This window comes from Schistocerca cancellata, chromosome 2 (assembly GCF_023864275.1).
Source record: "Schistocerca cancellata isolate TAMUIC-IGC-003103 chromosome 2, iqSchCanc2.1, whole genome shotgun sequence".
In the NCBI taxonomy this organism is placed as follows: domain Eukaryota; kingdom Metazoa; phylum Arthropoda; class Insecta; order Orthoptera; family Acrididae; genus Schistocerca; species Schistocerca cancellata.
The window spans coordinates 685,876,664-685,900,252 of record NC_064627.1 but is presented as its reverse complement, the minus strand read 5'-3'; the positions used below and the strand labels follow the sequence as shown (position 1 = coordinate 685,900,252).

The 23,589-nt window shown below is 40.1% G+C and overlaps 1 protein-coding gene across 1 annotated transcript in view; it reads right to left on the bottom strand.

Moving 5' to 3' along the window:
* LOC126162428 (aconitate hydratase, mitochondrial-like) overlaps nucleotides 1-23,589 on the bottom strand; it is a 171,195-nt gene that overhangs the window by 3,743 nt on the left and 143,863 nt on the right. The window contains exons 13-14 of the mRNA XM_049918930.1: nucleotides 15,167-15,303; nucleotides 7,657-7,868 (exon numbers count right to left, since the gene is read on the bottom strand). Of these exons, the coding sequence (XP_049774887.1) occupies nucleotides 7,657-7,868; nucleotides 15,167-15,303 (349 nt within the window). The remainder of the gene's footprint in view (nucleotides 1-7,656; nucleotides 7,869-15,166; nucleotides 15,304-23,589) is intronic.

Below are 23,589 nucleotides of genomic sequence, written 5' to 3'. Positions count from 1 at the left end.
TGAGTTTGTAAGTTGCTCTGCTTCTGATATTGTAGGAGTTGCCTGCAGTGGTACAGAAATCGGCGCATCTGGGTGCTTGGGGCTGTTTTTGTAGTAGAAATGATTGCTGGGGTATACATAATGGTCTAGGACAGGCTGCTCCAACAATGCCCCAGGGAGATGGAGTGCTCTGGAGCACTCACTGCTGTAGCTTGGATTTGATGTGGTGGGTGACAGCAAACTCACTGTGTCCTGACCACATTTAGCTGCAGCTGACACAGCAACCCATGTTCTATTTGTGGTAGCTCTGATCAGTCGTGGAAGACCTGTGCCTCAGTTGATGTATACATTTCTATTTATTGAGAAGGATTGACGTCCACAGTGCTTTGTATGTCTCAAAGTATTTAATTCTGCTACAAAGATGCTAGGACAACTTAAGCTATTTGCAGAAAATGAAGTAGTTTTCTACACCATGATTCCACACCACACAGATGTCATCAATAAATCTTTACCAAGCCAGGGGACTCAGTTTTCTTTGTCTTATGGAACCCGTCTTCCATATAGGCCTTGAGAAGGTTGGCATAGGACAGAGCTAGCCTTATTACCGTAACAATCCCCATGATTTGTTTACACATCTGCTTCTTGAAGATGAAAACATGGTGGGTAAGGATAAAGTTAGATAAGGTGACAATAAACAAGGTTTTACAAAGACTTTCAGGTAGCTGTTGGGATGTGTAGTGTTTTAGCAATGAGAAGTTGTGTGTATGTGGGATGTTTGTGCAGTGCAAGATCATGTCCATAGTGACAAAAGGAGGGTTCCAGGTGGGAAAGGGGTTGAAACGAATTTGAGCCCTTCCAGGAAGTGGTTTGTGTCTTTTATGTAGGATGGGAGGCTCTGTGTGATGAGTTGGAGCTGCTGGTCAAGCAAGGCTGGCTGCACTCCCTGGCAGCTTTGAATCCAGCTATTAGATTCCCAGGGTGGTCATTTTTGTATATTTTGGGAAGTAGGTAGAAGGTGGGGATTGTTGGATCAGAAGAGGTAAGAAGTTCTATGGATTCAGTTTTATACATTTCTGTCTGGGTGAAGGAATGGAATCACTAGGAACAGCTTCATATGTTGTGATGTCTGCGAGCTCATGATGCCCCTCTTCCACGTACTCGTCATGATTGAGTACTACAGTAGTGAAGCATTTGTCCACAGGGATAATGATTATGAGGACATCTGCTTTTTGCTTACTGACAGTTCAGAACTCAATTTGAGTAAGGTTTGGAATTTTGGCAACATTTTTTGGGGAGGACTGAGAGGCAATCCTGGAAATCCAGGATACAACGGTTTTGAGGAAGAGGAGGAGGAAACCGCTTGGATTTTGGCTGTAACTATTCTAGGCAGCAGGGTTCAATGCTCACTCTTGACTGTGGGTTGGGATGGAATGGTGTAGTTTTTCAAGCTGGTATTGCAGATAGAGATTTTTGACTAGGGCAGTGTGATTTAATTTGGTTTTATGACTGAAAGTATGACCTTTAAGAAGACAATCATAGAGTGATCTGGATGAGAAGTTTAGGACTGAATGGGGGCTGGGGCTGTTAGCTGCTGAAATTTTATTGCAGTTAAGGTTGGGCTTGAGTGAGAGATATGGTAGGACTGGGAGGTTAATTAAGGAGTCCAGGCTATGGAGGGAGAGGGGTTGTTGGCAGTGGTGTTGTGTATGTAAGCTGTGGAAGATGGGTCGAAGAAATTTGTGAGGTATTTGGGTAATAGGCTGAACATCTACTTTAGGTGATGTGAGACATTTTGTTTGGGTTTATAGCTGGCTCCAAGGAGAATTACACTGAGTGTGTTAGCATATGTAGGAGTTTGAAGGTGGAGCATTTTAAAAGACACATCAGTTGTTGGGAGTAGTGGTTGGCAAAGGCAATGTATTGGTCAAGTTCAATGTGGATACTGTTTAAGAACTGATAAGTCCAAAATTTCACGACAAATTGATGGAAGGATGTTATAGTTTTTGAAGCGTTACCAAAGTTTTATCAGGACTGTATGGAAAAGGTGTTTTCCTGTTATCTGGGTGCAGTGAGAGCATCTTTGCAGATGAAATGCATGTATTGAGGTTCACAGCTTCAGAGAATGTGATGATATTGGAGAAAAAATAAGAAATGATTTGAACTGGTGAAAGTCACACATAAGAGAGTAAAGAGAGTAGTGCAGGTAAAAGATATTGGTATGGTTAACAGTATGCTGAAAGAAAATGTAGAAAATAACAGAGAGGAGACAGTTACTAAATATGCTGTAGTGACTGTTGCGCTTCTTCATCTTCATAACAATTCTCTGAGAGACGTAAAATAGGCACCAGAATGCATCAGTGTTGTTTGTGTTTGGTGTTGTTACCAGGCCTGGGAGTGTATAAAAGGGGCATGAAAAGCATCAGGTGTTGCATGATCACTGTGAAGGACACAGAGATCCTATATGTTCATGTGAGACAGCATTATCAGCTCGTGACAGTTTGAAACGGGCCTAATCGTGCATCTCCGTTTGGCCAGCTAGTTGAATTGTGCAATATTCAGATGTGTGAGGCATTTGGATGTGACAGTGGCTTGGTGTTAGAATGCATGGAAATGTGAAGGCAGGCGTACTCATAACCCCAGTTCCAGCTGGCCTCATCTGATTGCCACAACGGAGGATCATGCTAATGTGCACCAAGCACATACTAACCTCTTCACATCTGCAGCTGCCATCTGAGAAAAAGTAATGACATCATCCCACACCACCGTTTGAAGACTTAGCGGCAGCCGGACTTTGGAATTACCATCCCATACATGAGCTACCATAAACACCACAACTTCATGACTGCATCTGGACTGATGCCATGATGAGGAAGCATGGACTCCTGAAGAATGGTGTCAAATTGTGTTTACCGATGAACTGCAGATCTGCACTACCTTGATGACCATCAGAGAGTATGGTGGTAATGCTTCAAAAGCTATGGTGGTGGCTGGAGAGTGGTCCCATTCTTCCACTGTTTTCACTAGGCACAGTGGTGTCACTCCTGGCATCATGGTGTGGGGAGCCATTGGCTATAACTTAGGTCAAGGCTGGTAGTGATTGAGAGAACTCTGACAGCACAAGTATGTCATGGATATCCTGTGTTGTAGTGCCACAGTATCATGGTGACATTTTTCAACACGACAATGTTCATTCACACATGGCACATGTCTCTATGAACTGCCTGTGTAATGCTGAAATACTCCTGCAGCCACCAAGATCCCTAGATCTGTCCTCAATAGAAAGTATGTGGGGCCAATTCAGATATTTACTCTACCCCTCTGCCAGTGTTCGGTATTTAAAGGCCATTTACAGTGGTTGTGGGACAGCTTGCCTCTGGAGAGTACAATGTTTTTATGTCTCCCTTACCAACTCAATCCCTGCATGCATCCAGGCCAAATATGGTGCTACATCACACTGATATGTGGGCCCATACTGCCAAGTTATTTGTAAATTTCTCAGTATTGCAATCATTGAAATAACATCACACACAACCCCTAATTTTGTTTTGTCCTCCCGTTCTGGATGCTTCAGTTTCTTCATCACACACTGTATATTTAGATACAAGATGTAGTACTAATTGTACTTCTCTTAGCACTAAAAGATAAATGCATATATTGGTATAAATATTGAATATCCTAAATTATTAGTTTTCCATTACAAAATCAAGCTTATGGCTTATACACTAAAAGTTTTGCAATGAGACATTACAATCTGAATTATTCTGTCAAATAACAATATTTATCTGTTACTAAGTGCATCAGTTTATTCTTTAAGGTACAGTGGAACCTCACATAGCAAGCAGAATTCGTTCCAGACTCTTACTCATACCATGAAACACTCATTAAGTGAAAGAATTTATCCCATTTAATTAATGTAAAATATGATAATGTGTTCCATGCAGAGAAAGTTCTAAAAGTTTCATCTTATTTCTGCCATTTATTCAAAGAAATTTATACATACAGTATTATGTATTTTATTATTCATGATACATAAGTAATTCTTTTTTAGTAGGAAGCTATCTACAGTCATGTGTTTATGCTGATGATTCGACACTTGGTGAAAATGTGACACAGCATTAGCATCAAATAAATTTTGTAGCGCATGTAGACACTGCTTTATTGGGGTGATGATTTTCAATGTACATTGCAACCGATTCCCATGCTTTCACCATTTCTCTTATTGTGTCAGAAGATTGCTGCTTTTCTATTACCACCTCCTCCTCTGAGGAACTCCTCTCCACAACTTCCTGCTGTGAAACACACCGCAACTCCATAAGCTCTTTGGAGGTCATTTCTTGGCTGTGATCTTCCACAAGCTCGTCGATATCTTTATTATCCACTACTAGTCCCATGCTCTTGCCAAAGAGATGACCTTGTTGACTAAAGGTTCCACAGGCACTGACTCAAATGCCTGAGAGACACATTCGACAATGCTCTCTGACCAAAACTTCTTCCAAGCAGAAGCGAGAGTTCTCTTGATAACCCCTTCTCATGCCTTTTCAATCACCTTGAAGCAGGTGATGATGTTGAAGTGATATTTCCAAAACTCTCCGAGAGAGAAAATTGGTTGCTTTGGTCAACTCAAATCAATGCTCAAAGAGTGCTTTAGTGTAGAGCTTCTTAAAGTTTGAAATAATCTGCTGGTCCATAGGCTGGAGTAACAGAATGGTGTTGGGTGGCAGAAATTGAATCTTGATGAATTGAAATTCTTCATGGAGGTGGTCTTGTAGGCTTGGAGAATGGCCACGAGAATTGTGCATAACAAACAAGACATGGAGTGGCAGATTAATCTCAAGCAAACATTTTTTCACTGAAGCACCAAACACTTCATTGATCTAATCGCAAAAAAGACTTGTGTCACCCAGACTATATTTTTGTACCTTCACATCATGTTTAACCTGCTCTTCTGGATTTTACACATCTTGAAGGCTCATGGAGTTTCTGAATGGACAGCAGTTTGATTTTCAAACTGCCACTTGCATTGGCACCGAATAGCAGGGTGAGGTGGTCTTTCATTGGCTTGTGACCGTGGAATTCTTTCTGCTCTGCTGTTGTAAAGATACGCTTTGGTATCTTTTTTAGAATATATCTGTCTTGTCACAATTAAAAACCTATTGTGGCAGATAACTCTCTGAATCTATGAGTCTCTTGAACATGCTGATGAAGTTCTCTGCTGTCCTTGTGTTGGAGATGCTATTTCACCATGCCTCACAATACTGTGGATGTTGGTTCTTCTCTTAAGCTTCTTGAACCACCCATGATTCCCTTAAACACTTCTTCACCCGCTGATGATCCTGGGATCTTCTTAACGAGGTCGGTGAAAATCATTCTCACCTTCTCAAAAATGATGTTCACACTAACAGTGTCGTCAATGCAGTTGCTTTTCATTTATCCATATAAGAAGCAACCTTTTGACATAGCTCAGAATACGAAACCATTGTTTAGATACTCTTGTCACTCCCTTTGAAGCATCTATCTCCTTAATGTTGCCCTTGTTTTTGAGGATAGTCCAAGTAGTTGATGTAGACCAATTGCACGTGTGTGCCAAATCAGCAACACTCACATCACATATGAGTTTATCAATGATTTTACATTTCATTTCTAAGGTCATTTTCTTTCTCTTATGGTTGTCTTCTTGCGGCTTTATCTTCTGGGACATTTATGCAAAAGTTATTAAATTTTACACACAAAAAGACATTATGTGAACACAAGTTTAGAAAACTGTTTGATCACAAGCTGCACTAAGATGGTAGCAGAAAGTGCGATAAGCCCAGACTGCAGTACATACTAAAGACATTGTTCATATGCCACTGCTGACAATGAAAGGTGTTCATAGTGCTGCAAATTTCCCCTGCTGCGTTCAAATGGCTGGTGACGTCACACTAAATTGTCATCACTTGTTATGTGAAACATTGCTCATTAAGTGAGTCATTTTCTTACAATTTGTTTTGCATTATGGGAGGTGCTCATTAAGTGAGGTTTCACTGTATTTCTATTACAATTAGCTGTCTTAAAATCAGGCATTAATCTTTTGCAACAAGTCATCCCTGATGTGTGTGGACTCTGGTAGCAGCCTTTTTATTACTTCTAATTGTGTGAAAGTTTTCCCTTCCCCATGTGTTATAGTTATCTATATTACTGCTCATTATACTATGTCCTAGATTTAGTTTCACAAACATAATTTCCTTTAGGATGTACATATAATAGATGGTAAGTATTTTATATTTATATACATGTGGTGTCTGTTCTGTTGGACTGTCACATTGTTCTTGATACTGCAGCCACAAATATCAATATTTTAAGGAAGGTGCTGATGTCAGCTGAAATTGGGCATTGAAATAATTCAGTGGCAGAAACTGAAAATTTCTGCCAGACTGGGATTTGAATCTGAATTTACCACTTTATGTGAACTGTCGCCTCAACCGCTTTGGCTATATGAGCTTGCTTACCAGCTGACTCAAATTCTCAACTTATTGCACACTACAAAATAATATCCCTGTCCATTTAATTCATTTGCTCATAATGTTTCCTGTATTCCCAAAGAGGTTTGGGCAGATATACTCTAACGTGTGCTGTCTGTTCAGTCTGACAGAACATCTTCAGTGTCTCTTCATTAGTAACCTCTTTCCTATTTGTATCCATCATTGTTGAATCCTATCTCAAATCACTCTTCTTACTTTTGGCCACTCCATACAGTATTTCCTTACTTCCTCTGCTATCTTCCAACATTATCTTTGTCTATTCTTCCATCCACTTTTTTCTCTTCTCAGCCACTACCTTATTTGTCTCTTCTTTTTCTTATAGTCTTCTCTTACTCATTCAGTCCCATCCAGGAACCACAGTCAAATATTTAAACCTTTTTGATCAAGAATGTGAAGTATCACAGGAGAAATAATATATTAATGTTGCATTCTAAGTTGTGAGTGAGTGAAGAAGGAAAATTGTGTAACTTTGTATCAAATCAAATATAACTTCAAGATTTTACAAACTTAAAATATCCTTTTTCATTAATGAATAAGATAAAAATGTAGATTCTCTATGGTATTAATTCATGCAGTAATTTATTTTCAGCTTACAAAGCCATCAACAGTCTAATGATGGACTTGTAAGCCAAAAACTAATTACAGTGCTTTTGTTTATAAATATGAAGTTGTCCTATCAAGCAATAACAGAAGAATCAGTTAATATGATGCAACAGTCTAATTCATCTTGCTTGAACAAGATAATACAAATGTATTCCTAATTTTCACAGGAATTAAATTAACGGGATCAGTTATGTTCTTGCAAACGCAGCAACACACAGATGAATACAATACTATGTCAATTACAACAATCAAAAGAAATCAGTTTGAAAGTGTTATTATTTAGAAATCTGTGTCGGGAAATGGTGAAAAAACATAAACCCATAACTATAGGCCACATTACATAAGTGAAATGCAAAGTAAAGTTTATGTTTACAAAAACTCTTTATTCAGGAAAATGATGGAGAGAAGGAGGTATTTACAGGGATGGGAGCTGGAGATTTATCACTATGATAGTGGGGGGAAAAAGGCACAGTTATATTAAGATACTGAGAGCACTTTGTTTCTGATGATATGATTTTTAATAAGAAAACGTTTAAAAGGATTCAATTCTTACCTTCCCTGGTGCAAGATCTTTCAGACCCACAAGTGAGATCTTATCTGTAGGCTTTATCTTGTCATAATCAGCAGGGTCAGCAAATGTGAGTGGCAGCAGGCCCTGTTTCTTCAGATTGGTCTCATGGATACGAGCGAAAGACCTGACAATGATGGCTCTACCGCCCAGGTATCGAGGTTCCAATGCAGCATGTTCCCTGCTGCTTCCCTCTCCTGAGACAGAAATATTTAATACCATGATGAGTATAGAATGTAATTGCTTTGATTAGTAATTATTAATGTCTTGTCTTGCTTGTAAGTCTATGCAAGTGCACAAGATCACACATATGTGCACATACACCTGCATGCACAATACGCATTCTTTTCTACCAGTTTTCCTTATCAGGCTCTGAATCCAGAGAAAAAAGTAAATATGCAGGAGTTTAAATTATACTATTACATAAGTGAAAATTCCACCAGTACCTCATTCCTACCTTCCAAACTTCACAGAAGTTCTCCTACAAAACTTACAGGACTCATACTCCTAGAACAGTGGATATTATGGAGACATGGCTTAGCCACAGCCAGAGACATGGTGCAGTAGGAGTGGAATTTCTGTGAAGGTTGGAAGGTAGGAGATGAGGTAGTGACAGAAGTAATGCTGTGAGGGTGGATCACAAATCTTGCTTGGGTAGCTCAGTTGATAGAGCATTTTCCCATGAAAGCCAAAGATCCAGTTTTGCATCCCAGCCCAGTACATAGCTTTAATCTGCCAGGAAGTTTCATCCGGGTGCACACTCCACTCTGGATTGTACAAGAGTTTTATGCATTTCTGGCTCTTCAGCTTGGAACATCAAGATGTCAGAAGAATATGAAACCAAATATTGAGTTCAACTTTTCTATGGAAACAATTTTGGAAAATGGAAATTGTGAATGCAAGGTATGGTAGTTGTTGAACCTCACTGCAGATGAATACAGAGGATAAGTTAAGTTTCTAGATAGTGACATAAAAAAGCAACAAACTGAGAACGAGAAACAAAAATCTTGAGAAACATGATAAAAAGAGTCATTCAAAAATAGTAGAATGAATGACAGCAGACGTCTGGAATATGTGAAAGACTGCAGCAGTGCATTTTGCATGAGAAAAAATTATGAAACACATTTGAAAGAAAAGGCATAGATATTCAGTTAATCAGTTATTTCTACATAAACAGTTAATACAATTAGAGTTCAGATCAGCAAAAAGTACAATAAGTGAGCATTTCTTAGATCCTGACAAGATGATACGTGATTTCGGGTTGACAGGTGTGACAGCTGAAGGTAGTGATGAAGTGTGCCACCTTTTATTAATAATGCAACAAGAATATGATAATGTTGTAACTTCAATAGTGACATTGTCTATGGAAAAACTTAGGTTTCAGGAAAAAATAAGCTCATGGATCATGAAAATAAGCATGTAAAGTCTACAAAGGAACCTAAAATAGTCTTGGGACAGAACATTGTGTTTAGTATGTATAGAAATAGTTTCAATCTTGGGAAAACTCAATTGAAACACAAATTTGTGAAAGTGAGAAGCACAGTTTAGACAGAGAACAACAGTTTAGTTTTAAATATCATAACTGCGGTGAATTTGGGTAAGAAACAAAAACAAGAAAGGCTATGGAAATTCAGTAAATTGTGATTCTCAAGAGATTTCTATGAGTTCAGATGTTTGTTGTGTTTTGACTGGTGTATTTAATAAATCAGTTGGCTGGTATTTAGAGTCTGGTGCAAATGACCACTTATGTAAATGACATAAAAGGCACTGCTAAAGTGCATACACTTGGAAGGCAGGGAGTGATTAACGTCGCAAAAACTGGAATCTTTTTTGAAGGCAATGTAGTTCAGTGAAATGAATATTGTCAGCTATGCCAAGGAAAAGGTAGTGCCAATTTTGATTAAAAGTATTTTATTTGTTCCTGGACAACCTTGCAACTTGTTGTCACTGCGCAGAATTGAGACAAATGGTTCTAAAGTTCTGTCTGGAAAAAAGGAGTGGCTCTTCAAAGATGAAAAGACATTGTTACTATTGCACAAAAAAGGCAATAATGCACGCTCTGAAATTTGCCATGGGATTGCGTTTCTTACTGAAATAATGCAAACCTGGCACCACAAATTAGGATGTTTGAATTATACTGATCTAAAAGTGAATCTGAAATGCGTAGAAGGAATAAACTTTGCAGATGTTAGGACACCAGAATCACTCACCATCTGCATGATTGGCAAGCAAAAAAGTCTTCCACAAAGTCACAAAGGACAAAAACAAAACATCCACTGGGGCTAGTACACAGTGATGTCACGTCTCCTATTATTCCCACATCTTATGACAGAAAGAGGAACATTGCTTACCCATTTTACAGCTATATATGTGATAAATCTGACATAGTAGAATATGTTAAACAGTATCCTGGGAGCGGAAAGACTTACCTTAGGGGGAAAAAAGGATGGGTATACACTCGCACACACACACATATCCCACTCCCGGGATTGGAATGACTCCTTACCCTCTCCCTTAAAACCCAAATCCTTTCGTCTTTCCCTCTCCTTCCCTCTTTCCTGTGGAAGCAACTGTTGGTTGCGAAAGCTAGAATTTTGTGTGTATGTTTGTGTTTGTTTGTGTGTCTATCGACCTGCCAGTGCTTTTGTTTGGTAAGTCTCATCATCTTTGTTTTTAGATATATTTTTCCTATGTGGAATGTTTCCCTCTATTATATTAAATGTAAATTAATGCAGATGAATAGGATAAAGAATCCGGTAATGTCTGAATACTCCATTAGTAGTGTAGCACTTGACACAGTCACATCAATTAAATATTTGGGCGTAACATTGCAGAGCAATATGAAGTGGGACAAGCATGTAATGGCAGTTGTGGGGAAGACAGATAGTCATCTTTGGTTCATTGGTAGAATTTTGGGAAGATGTGGTTCATCTGTGAAGGAGACCGCTTATAAAACACTAATACGACCTATTCTTGAGTGCTGCTCGAGTGTTTGGGATCCCTATCAGGTCGGATTGAGGGAGGACATAGAAGCAATTCAGAGGTGGGCTGCCAGATTTGTTACTGGTAGGTTTGATCATCATGCGAATTTTACAGAAATGCTTCAGGAACTTGGGTGGGAGTCTCTGGAGGAAAGGAGGCATTCTTTTCATGAATCGCTACTGCGGAAATTTAGAGAACCAGCATTTGAGGCTGACTGCAGTACAGTTTTACTGCCACCAACTTATATTTCACGGAAAGACCAGAAAGATAAGATAAGAAAGATTAGGGCTGGTACAGAGGCATATAAGCAGTCATTTTTCCCTCGTTCTGTTTGGGAGTGGAACAGGGAGAGAAGATGCTAGTTGTGGTACAAGGTACCCTCTGCCACCCACCGTATGGTGGATTGCAGAGTATGCATGTAGATGTAGATGTAGATTGTGGTGCACAATGGAAAAATAATACCTGTCATCTGGGCTCCAAGGTCATTCTTGGGTCATTACAGTGACTGGCAGAGAAGGTTGAGAAGACAAGCGTTGTGCATGGAGTTTCAACAAAGTTTTTAATTTTCAGCATTGTCCCCAGAACTGATCGTGGTCGTTTGGTTCTGAGTCAAGTGGAAAGACTGAACCAAGGACTTGGTGGGTTCTGTGACAAGCTAGGCTGTGACTTCCAGACTTGCGGCATGGATTTGAGAACTGTAGGTCCTCCTAAATAGGTTAGGTGTGCACTACACATCAGAGGCTGCTACTCAAGTACTCACTGTTTACGGGGTGCACACAAGGTTTTTTTTTTTTAGATTAGGCAACTCTCCATTCAGTCCAGAAGTATCAGTGTAAGATCAAACGAAGTGCCTCCCACAGATGGGAGTATTAAAATCCTAATGGTAAACTGTCAAAGCATTTGCAATGAAGTACCAGAGTTTGAAGTGCTCATGAAAAGTAGTGAAGCTAGGTACAGAAAGCTGGTTGAAACCTGAAATTGATAGCACTGAGATTCTTGGGGAAAATTCAAGTGTATAACAAAAGGATAAGTAAATGGGAAATGGAGGTGGTGTATTTGTTTCAGTAGAAAGAAACTCAAATCGACTGAGGTAGAAATTGAAGCTGTGTGTGAGATTGTTTGGGCAAGACTCTGTATTGGGAATGGACATAAAATGGTTATTGTATCCTTTTGTTGCCCACCAGTTTCATCTCCTGATGTAATTGAAAATTTAAGAGAAAACCTCAGTGCATTTGTATGTAAGTTCCTCAATCATACTATGATCATTGGTGGACACTTCAATCTTCCAAAGAGTAATTGGGAAAATTACAGTTTTGTTTGTGGTGGGCACAAAAAGACATCCTGTGAAATTCTAAAAACTATCTAGAACAAATAGTTAGGAACCCCATTCATGAAGCAGATATATTGGACCTAATGGCAACAAATAGGTCTGACCTCTTTGAGGATGTCTGCATTGGAACTGGTATTAGTGACCATGATGCAGTTGTGACAACAATGATTACTGAAGTACAAAGGATAACTAAAACAAGCAGAAAGATATATATGTTCAGTAAACAAGATAAAAAAAAATCTGTAGTGTCATATCTCAGTGAGGAATTTGAAACTTTCAGCACAGGTTAGGAGCATGTAGAGGAACTCTGGCTCAGGTTTAAAAGAAGGTTGATCATGCACTGGATAGACATGTACCCAGTATAACAGTTCATAATGGAAGGGAACCTCCATGGTATGCAGTCACTGGAAAGAAACACCTAAGGAAACAGAGATTATGCATAATAGGCATAAAACAATGTGTAGGGCTATAGATAGGAGATGCTGAATGAAACACATTTCACTGTCAAGCGAGCAATGTGTGATGCCTTCAATGACAGCTGTAGCAGAATATTGTCAAGTGATTTTTCACAGAACCCATAGAAATTCTGGTCATATGTAAAAGCTGTTAGTGGCACAAAAGTTAGTGTCCAATCCCTAGCAAATGAGCCATGAACTGAAATTGAGGATAACAAAGCTAAAACTGAAATGCTTAACTCCCTGTTCAAATTTTCCTTTGCAAAGGAACCTCTGCAGGAATTGCCCCAATTTACTCCTTGTATCACTGAAAGGCTAAATGAAGTAAGTATTAGTGTCAGTGGTGTTGAGAAACAGCTGAAATCGTTAAAACTGATGTAAAGCTTGAACTTGAATAAAGAATCATGGCTTCATGCAGTATCAGAAGAGATGCAAGTAATAAATGGAAACAAGACCTGGACAGTATGTATATTACATATAAACAAAGCTATTGACACAGAGAAAGGAGGATCAAGTTTAATGCCCCATTGTCAACCAGGTCACTAGAGATGGAGCATAAGCTTGGAATGGCAAAGGTTAGGAAAAGAAATCAGCCATACCCTTTCAAAAGAAACCATCTTCGCTTTCACCTTAAGTAGTTTAGGGAAATTATGGGAAACCTAGTCTGCCTGTTTAGCTGGGTGGGAAGATGCTTGCCTCCCGTGCAGCGGGCCCTGGTTCAATTCTCAGCCAGGTTGGAGATTTTCTCCACTCGTGGACTGGGTGTTGTGTTGTCCTCATCATTATTTCATCCTCATCATCGGTGCACAAGTCGCCCAATGTGGCGTTGACTGAAATAAGACTTGCACTTGGCGGCCGAACTTCCCCGAATGGGGCCTCCCAGCCAACGATGCCATAGGCTCATTTCAATTCCATGGGAAACCTAAGTCTGGATGGCTTGATGCTGATTGCTGATTTGAACCACCATCCTCCTGAATGCGAGTCCATTGTGCTAACCAACTCACTTAGTATATTCACACTACAGGGGCTTTTTAAAGCAAAATGTGATTATGTAGGCAACATTACTAGTTATAAAGCTAGAATTAGTTTCTTGTCAGCACTGATGAGTATCTTATGCAGTTCAGGAACTCAAAACACTAATGTTTATGCTGTGATATGTGTAGATGGTGTTATCTTTTTACAAAGTGATAAAATGAAAATTGAATAATTCAATTTAGCTTTAAGAAGTAAACTAAACTAAAATATTTAGAACACTTGAGACTGTTCTTGAGGATTAAAATAGATATGAGGGAGGATCAATAATTTGGAGTCAGAAAACTTTGTGTAAATTTGTTGAAGAGTTTTTCCTTTCACAACAGACCTTGATAAAATAATTTGAAAGTAGTGCAGAGGTGACGGAAGTGAAAGAGATTAATCAGAAAAAAATCAACCACATATAAAGGAAGAAATCAAACAATGGAAAATCCAGGATGGAATGTAACAATACCAGAGAAGGAAAGTTGCTACTCAGCATATAGCGGAGATGTTGAGTCACAATAGGTACAACAAAAAGATTCACACAATTAAAGCTTTTTGCCATTAAGGCCTTTGTCAGCAGTAGACACACACACACACACACACACACACACACACACACACTCACTCACTCACCCTCGCGTAAATGCAACTTGCACACACATCTGTTGTCTCAGAGAGCTGAAACCGCACTGCGAACAGCAGCACCAGTGCATGATGGAAGTGGTGACTGGGTGAGGCTAAGGAGGAGACTGTGGCGGGGAGGGGGAGGGATAGTATGGTGGGAGTGGCAGACAGTGAAGTGTTGCAGTTTAGACGGAGGGTAGGAGAGAGGGTACAGAGGGGGGAGGAGTTAAGTAGCGGAAAGGAGAGAAATAAAAAGAATTTAAAAGACTGAGTGTGGCGGGGAAATGAATGCTGCATAGTGCTGGAATGGGAACAGAGAGGAGGCTGGATGGGTGAGGACAGTAACTAACAAAGGTTGAGGCCAGGAGGGTAACGGGAACGTAGGATGTATTGCAGGTGGGAACTTTCCCTGCAATACATCCTACGTTCCTGTTACCCTCCTGGCCTCTACCTTCATTAGTCACTGTCCTCACCCATCCAGCCTCCTCCCTGTTCCCATTCCAGCACTATGCAGCATTCATTTCCCCGCCACACCCAGTCTTTTGAATTCTTTTTATTTCTCTCCTTTCCGCTACTTAACCCCTCCCCCCTCTGCGCCCTCTCTCCTACCCTCCGTCTAAACTGCAACATTTCACTGTCTGCCACTCCCACCATACTATCCCTCCCCATTCCCACCACAGCCTCCTCCTTATCCCCACCCAGTCGCCACTCCCATCATGCACTGGTGCTGCTCTTCCCAGTGTGATTTCAGCTCTCTGAGACAGCAGATGTGTGTGCAAGTTGCGTTTACGTGTGTGTGTGTGTGTGTGTGTGTGTGTGTGTGTGTGTGTGTGCGTCTACTGCTGACAAAGGCCTTAATGGCCGAAGGCTTTAATTGTGTGAATCTTTTTGTTGTGCCTATTGCGACTCAGCTTCTCCGCTACATGGTGAGTAGCAACTTTCCTTCTCAAATATAAGACAGAAACATCTATATCTAAAGAGAAGACACTGTTAGACCTGAAATACTGAACTTACTCAAAAAACTGTTAGTATAAAAGTCCATTGTCTCTTAGTATTGTAAAGACCAATATTCAAGTAAATTAGTTACCATAGTTTTCATCTCCAACAGCTACCCATCTTACACCCTTAGCTTTGTAGGCTCTCGCAACATCTGGGACAGGTCCCCATTCGCCAGTAAGTTGGTTTTTCACTTTGTTCATTTCCCCATTCTCAGCATTCACAGCTCTGAAATTTCAGAAACAATCAATAGCTTATAAATAACACCATCAATCAATTTGTCTAATGATATGAGATGTACTCTTAGGTTCTTTTACATTACATCGGTCTCAAATTTATCATTGTAATTTTCATGATTTATTAATGCTTTTTCATTTTTCCACTTTCTACTCACTCTAACTACTACAGCCTTCCTTCCTTAAAATTGACTATCTCTCTCTCTCTCTCTCTCTCTCTCTCTCTCTCTTTTTTTTAACTTGTTCTGCCCTAGGTAATTTAGTGCTTAGACTGCAGTCTGATAGAACTGTTAAACACGCGCCATTTTGGAAATTTCCTAGTAGATTAAAACTATGTGCTGGACCAGGATTCAGATGCAGAACCTCCATTTCGTGGACAATTCTCTCACTAACTAAGCATAGAGGCATGGCTCATGAACCAATCTCACTGCTTCACTTCCACCAACACTTCTTTCCTATTTTTCAAACGCCAAAGAAGTTCTACTGCTAGGTTTGAGGTCTGGTCCAGCATGCAGTTTTAACCTGGAGCAAGTTTCCAAAAAGCTCAAACACCATTGCAGAGTGAAAGATTCATTCTGGAGACAGCACTGTTGGGCATTTGTTTTATTTTTTAAACGGCAATAAATGGTTAACATTTCAAAACTAAATATAAAGTACAATGAATTATTGGTCTTTTCTTTATCTTCCTTTTTTATCTCACATTTATGAACAAAAAGTTATGAATGTTTTACATGAAATTAAATTAAACCTTGCATTAGGCCTATATAAAAACTAACCCACTGCTCTGCATCTACAAAGATTTGTGATATTATGCAACTAAATTTCATTTTGCTTTTTAAGCAAGGTACCTTGTACCTGTTACCAGACATCTGATTTGCAAACATAAGTATGTTTCAACAGCATCTGCTGAGAAGGATGCAAAGTTTATAACCTTCACATCATCTCATAACAAAAACATAATTGTTCTAACTTATCATTCTAACTCTACAGCCTGACTGTATTCTTTCTTATTCTGCAGATGTAGAATTAATATAAGTTTAAAAGATGAGCTAGAGTCTTCAAGTCCTTGATCATGTGACCAACTTTTGCTGTACTCCCTCTATGCTGTGGGTGTTATCTGTTCTCAGACCATTATATTCCCCTTAGGTTTTTTTCATGGTCACAATTATTTTAAATTTCTGTTTCTCTTCCACTCAACAAATAAGTCCATGATCAATCTATAAAATCTACAAGGAGAAAGTATCTTTATGTTTGGTACAAGTTAATGAACAACTCCTCTTTGTTTATCTCATAAAACGATGTCACTGCTTATCACAAACCATCAACTAAAAGGGTAAACAGCTGTGAGAACAAAGCTGACTCATGAAATAAAAATATCTAATAATTCAGGTGACATCTTTAGATTGTGCAGGTAATTACACCACTGTAAAGCATTGTGAACATATTACATGTTCATGAGTAAAATGAATATGTATTGAGCAATAAATTTTAATGATATAGGCTTCTGATGTGTTTTATTGTTTATATTATTTGAAAATGTTTCATGAATCACGTTAAAACAAGTACAATTATTTTGGTACATCAACATTTCCACAAAAGCCCCAAAAATGTTTAATAAAGAAAAATAACATATAGGATAAAGCAACAATGATAGGTCACCCACAATATGTCCAAAGTCAGTAAACACATTGATGTGTGTTTACTGCTAAGTTATAGCAGACAATACTGAAATTTTTCTAATGTACACAAGTAATTTTTAGTGTTTATAGTTGACAAAATAACACACCAGGTTTGTTTTAAGTAGGAACATTTACTTTTAGTGTTGCTCTGGAAAGACCCTATGAAGAAAACTTCAGTGATATAACTTGGGGAGGACACCAAACATTGGTCCTACTGTACCAAATGTAAGAATAATATGTAACTCCAACAACAAGTTTCACATGTTTATTGTTGTGACCGTCAGCTAAACTGTGCAAAACGTTGATCTTGAGCACTGTACTCAGATTAAAATTACTTTGTGACTGACAGATTGCATTTGTGAGGGAGGGTAGGGGCAGTACTGCCACACGCAGCCAGGTGTGCTTCACAAGACACTGCACATACTTACATAACAGGTAACACAGTGAGTATGTGGCGCTCAAGAAAGAACTGTGATGGGCTGGCAGCAGGCCCCTACCATTCGACTCACTGAAACACCAGTCACAAAGTAATTTTAATTGTGGTATAATAAGTGCTATACAGCTATTCTGGATAGGCAATACCCTTATATTGTTACAGTTCCAATTTTTCATGATTTACAACAAAAAAAAGTTTCTTCAAAGTAATTTGAATGTGAAAACAAAATCAACAGGAATGAATAACAGATTTTAAGTAAGATTTTTTGTAAAGCAGAAAGTGTTTTTTTATAAAACAATTCCCTTTAACAATCAATACACAAATATGTAAGATTCCACCAAAACCATTCACCATCCTAGTTACCTACAGCAGCACTGACTAAAATCTCGAAACTTTGTCATTTTATTCAAGCAGTTGCACTCCAGTGCCTACTCGATACTGTAAATGTTACTTTTCTTTACATAGTCATAGTGTTCTCTCATCTTACAAAATTCTGTTAACATATTTTATTCTGTAGGTAATTTATTATTCCCAGGTTCATTAAACAATGAGAAGTGTACGTTAAAAATCATGACAAACTCAAATATATGTTCATGTTATGAAGTTACAGTGTATCAGGATGTATACTAAAGAGATGTACTGTGCACTACAGTTGGTGAGTCCTGGTCTGTTACATTACAAGTCCCAAAATGCTATATCACTGAAGTCCTTCTTGAAGGCTCTGTCCAATGTAAAGAGAAAAAATTTACAGTGCCATTAAAAAACAATCTTGGTGTCACAATTAATGAGAAAAGACATCTAGAAGTATAAACGCTAAACATTACTTGAATATCTCAGAGAATTTAGAGCATTGTCTATTATAACAAAGAAAAAACTGCACCTCAGTTCACTTATTCATTCTGGATGTATTTGGGTTTTCCTATCTCAGCAGCCTCACCCTGTGGATATTGTTTCAAAGATGTTCAGCAACAGTCTAACATTCCAACAGTGCAAAGAAGTGTGCTTATTTGATAGTAACTTTAAATATTGTTGTTCTCAATAAGTTTTTATTTTGAACCTCAACAGGAACTTCAACAGTTTTTGACTGCTGATATTGTTTTTATATTTTTTACCATGAAAATACCTTACAATTTAAAATAAAATGTGGCTATCAATTTTTATATTTCTTTCTTGAGCACTCATTATGTAAGTTACTTGTGGATTATGCACTGAGGAGTGGTCAAAATAGATTGAGGGAAATATCAGTTCCCCCATCCATTACATTCCATCTTCTTCTGTAACTGCACACTGTTATCACATTGTTATTTGTAGTGTAGAAGGTACAGGCATAGCAGGCAGCAGGATGAGGGGTGCTGCAAGTGAATCAGGAAGTCCAACTGAGGAGGGCATAGATGAATTGCAATGATGTTTTATTAACAACGTATACAATGGATAGCAGTTGTTTCCACTGTACTGGGTGTGTTGGTAGCTACTATTGCTGCATCACAGAGAAGCCCTAAGACTGGCTTGCATCTTGGCAGGCAGCAGCAAGGAGGACTCTGGCTGCATTGTGCTTAGAACCCTAGAATGCAGGAGACCTGTGTTGTGTCACAGGTGAGGGCAGAGCAGGCTGGAACTCCTTGTCTTGTTCCTCAGCTGATGACTGCGTTTGTCACAGCTCCCCGAGCAGGCATTCACGTGATGTGCAGGGCTTTTGGGCCTGGCAGTGGCAGAGGCAGCTGTTTCATCTGTGTGGAGCGGAGCATCATGGACCAACCATATATTACAGTCCATGAAGGCTGATGAATGACAAATGATGGTGGGATCAGGATTAAATATGATGCAACAGCTTACTTGACAGGGCATTGGCTGGTGCGATGTGTCTTCATTTCCTATGCCCACTGGCTCCTGCTGCAACCTCTATTCTGAGTCTTGGGCTACTACATATTCCTCCCTTAAGGAAATCTGGTCCCCAGATTTGGGAAAACTGGAACACAAGCCCTATTACTTACAGTTACTTACAGTACACTTTTTCAGTCACATTCTCCACCAAACTAGGCATATTTACTCTAGATGTCCTGTTCAGTTACACTTTGTGCTTGGTTTCCTTTTTGGGTCTTTGGTTAAGTATGACTCTGTCCTTGATAGGGTAAGCCTTCAGCAGTGTCATGGGTTCTGCTTGGGACCTGAGACAGGAACTGAAATTGAGGGTAGCAAAGCAATGAAATGATAATATTCTTCTCGGGCATGCAACCGGATCATAATGTCTTCAAGACACAATATTTCCACGGTCCAACTGGCTGCCATCTTCAGGTGAGAGTGCTGGTGCATGATCTCGCCGGAACTGACTTCCCAGCACAAGCGGCGGCCCCTATATAGGCCGCAGAAGACCCACAACGCGTGCGCGAGAAGGTGCCGTAACTGCCCTCTAGCGCAGTAAACATACCGCGCTGCCAGTGGGCGAAACAGGCGAAATCGAGATATTGCTGTCAAAAAGTAAAAAAAAAAAAAGAAAAAAAAAGAAAAAAATTTATTCCGACCATCGAAACACAGACTGTTGCTTTTTAATGTCAGAAAACACCGGGTCCCAAGTCTTACGTAAAAGATAACCCTTGTCTCTATGAATAAGATTGTCAGATAAACGAATCTCTATGGATTCTTTTAAAACACAGTCCCAATAGCGAGATGCAGGGGCAACCATTTGTGTCGCATCATATAGCATTCTGTGTCCCTCGGTGAGACAGTGCTCTGCCACTGCGGATTTCTCAGGTTGAAACAGCCGTGTGTGCCACTGATGCTCCTGAATGGTCCGGATTGTCTGACCAATATAAACCTTCCCACAGTGGCAAGTGATCTTGTACACACCGGGCTTCCTCAAACCCAAGTCATCCTTAACAGAGCCAAGAAGCGCTCTAATCTTGGCTGGCGGCCGAAAAATACTTTTGATATGATATCTTTTGAGAATTCTTCCTATCTTCGAGGAAATGCTCCCAGCGAAAGGCAGAAAAGCCACCGATTTGCAGGTATCTTCTGGTGGTTCAGGGGATGGTCCAAACTGGAAAGCAGACGGATCTGTTTATCTGTACAGCCATTCTGCTTGAACACAACCTTAAGATGGTCCAATTCTTGTGTCAAGCTTTCTCCATCTGAAATGGCATAAGCTCTTCTCGCCAATGTCTGCAGGACCCCTGTATGCTGGAACGATGGATGACAGCTAGAAGCATGCAGGTAACGGTCCGTGTGCATAGGCTTTTGATAAACACTGTGTCCCAGTGTCCCATCATCCTATCTGTACACCAGAACATCCAGAAACGGAAGCTTTCCATCACTTTCCACCTCCATGGTAAACTTGATGCTAGGATGCAGGGAATTAAAATGATCTAGGAGGCGGTCAAGAGCTTCTCTCCCATGAGGCCACACCCTAAACGTATCGTCAACGTACCTCCAGAAACAGGTTGGTTTTAAGGACGCCGTCTTCAGCGCCATGTCCTCCAAATCTTCCATAAAAAGGTTGGTGACTATTGGGGACAATGGGCTCCCCATAGCCACTCCGTCAGTCTGTTCAAAATATTTGTCATTGAATAAAAAGTACGTCGATGTCAGCACGTGGTGACAAAGCCTGGTTGTTTCCTCATCCAGTTTCTCACCAATTAATTGCAAGGATTCTTCCAGAGGAACCCGGGTAAAAAGCGACTCGACATCAAAGCTCACAAGCAAATTGCAGGGACTAAGAGACAAGGTCTTCAATTTCTGAATAAACATCATAGAATTGGGAATGTGATGTTCGCATTTACCGACGTGAGGGCCAAGAACAGAAGCTAAATACTTGGCTAGATTGTAGGTAGGAGCACCCAAATTACTCACGATCGGATGAAGCGGGACCCCTTTCTTATGAAACTTGGGTAGGCCATATAGTCTCGGTGGCACGGCAGCACCAGGACGAACTTTTTGAGAACGTCGTCAGGTAAAGAACTCTTCTTCAGCAGTGAAAGCGTCTTCCGTTTTATCCGTTCAGTTGGGTCGTCCTGCAATGTTCTGTACGCTGAGTCCTCAAGTAAGAGATCCATCTTTCCCAGATAGTCATCACATGACAGAAGAACCGTTACGTTACCTTTGTCCACTGGTAGAACTATCAGATCCTCGTCTTCTCTAATGGACCGGACGGCTGCCCTTTTGAGAGAGGAGATGTTACTCCGTGGAGGTGGCGCCCGCCACAATGTATGTGAGACCTCTTGACTAATCTCTTCAGCTTGGTCCTCTGAAAAGTTGGACACTGCTTGTTCGACCGCACAAATGAATTCGGTGATAGGCACATTCCTCGGTGTAGGGGCAAAATTCAGGCCTTTCTCCAACACTGAGAGCGTAGCGTCGTCCAGTTCTTTACTCGTGAGGTTAATCACTGTCCGTCGATGGATGTTGTCATCAGATATCATGGGTTGAGAACAAAGCTGTTGAAACTATGAAGACTGTTTCCTTATGGAGCTCCTATGCGTCCAATCTGATAGTGCCCAAGAAGAACTATCCACCCATTCCCAGGATGCATCCGACAGCAGCGACGATAACTCCAAGTGCAAGAAAAGTAAATCCTTGGATATGAGATCCAGTTGTCTTCGAGTGAAGCGAATGTGCTCCTTGACTAAGACAAAACTGGCACACTTCTTGATGTTGTTGGCCGTTTTCATATCAATAAAATGCACAAATCTAGCACACTTAGGTATTACTCTTCCATCGCGGCATCTCAGCAAAAAGGCGAGGGCACTCAGCAACTTGCCTTTCTTCTTACGAAGTTTATCAAACTTCTTCACAAGTTCCACCATCTCTTCCCCCTAGAGGCTTCTGATGTGACTACAAAGGCTTTCCTGGCGTAATAATTGATAATATCCTTCTCGGGTATGCAGCCAGATCATAACGTCTTCAAGACACAATATTTCCGCGGTCCAACTGGCCGCCATCTTCAGGTGAGAGTGCTGGTGCATGATCTCGCCGGAACTAACTTCCCAGCACAAGCGGCGGCCCCTATATAGGCCACAGAAGACCCACAACGCGTGCACGAGAAGGTGCGATAACAGAATGCTATATGACGCGACACAAATGGTTGCCCCTGCATCTCGCTATTGGGACAGTGTTTTAAAAGAATCCATAGAGATCCATTTATCTGACAATCTTATTAATAGAGACAAGGGTTATCTTTTAAGTAAGACTTGGGACCCAGTGTTATCTGACATTAAAAAACAACGGTCTGTGTTTCGATGGTCAGAATAATTTTTTTTTTTTTTTTTTTTTTTTTTTTTTTTTTTGACAGCAATATCTCGATTTCGCCTTTTTTTTTTTTTTTTGACAGCAATATCTCGATTTCGCCTGTTTTCCCCACTGGCGGCATGGTATGTTTACTGCGCTAGAGGGCAGTTATGGCACCTTCTCGCACACGCGTTGTGGGTCATCTGTGGCCTATATAGGGGCCGCCGCTTGTGCTGGGAAGTCAGTTCCGGCGAGATCGCGCACCAGCACTCTCACCTGAAGATGGCAGCCAGTTGGACTGCGGAAATATTGTGTCTTGAAGACGTTATGATCCGGCTGCATACCTGAGAAGAATATTATCAATTATTATGCCGGGAAAGCCTTCGTAGTCAAAGCAATGAAATGCTTAACTCCATTTTCAAATGTTCCTTTACAAAGAAAACCCAGAAGAATTGCCCCAATTTAAGCCTCGTACCACTGAAACGATGAATGAAATAAGTATTAGTGTTAGTGGTGTTGAGAAACAGCTGGAATTGTTAAAATTGAACAAAGCTCCAGGCCCTGATGGAACCCTTGTTAGATTCAATACTGAATTTTTGGCTGAGTTAGCCCTTCTTCTAACTATAATCTATCATAGATTCCTTGAACAAAAAACTGTGCCCAGTTCTCGGAAAAAGGCACAAGTCACACCCATCTACAGGAAGAGTAGTAGAACTACCATCCAATATCCTTGACATCAATTTGTTGTAGGATCTTAGAACAAATTCTGAGCTCAAACATAATGAGGTATCTCAAATAGAATGACCTCCTAAAAGCCAACCAATACGTATTTCGAAAACATTGGTCATATGAAACCCAAATGTGCACTTTTCTCACATGACATATTGAAAGCTTTGGATGGATCAAGACAACCAGGTAGATGCAGTGTTTCTTGATTTTGGAAACG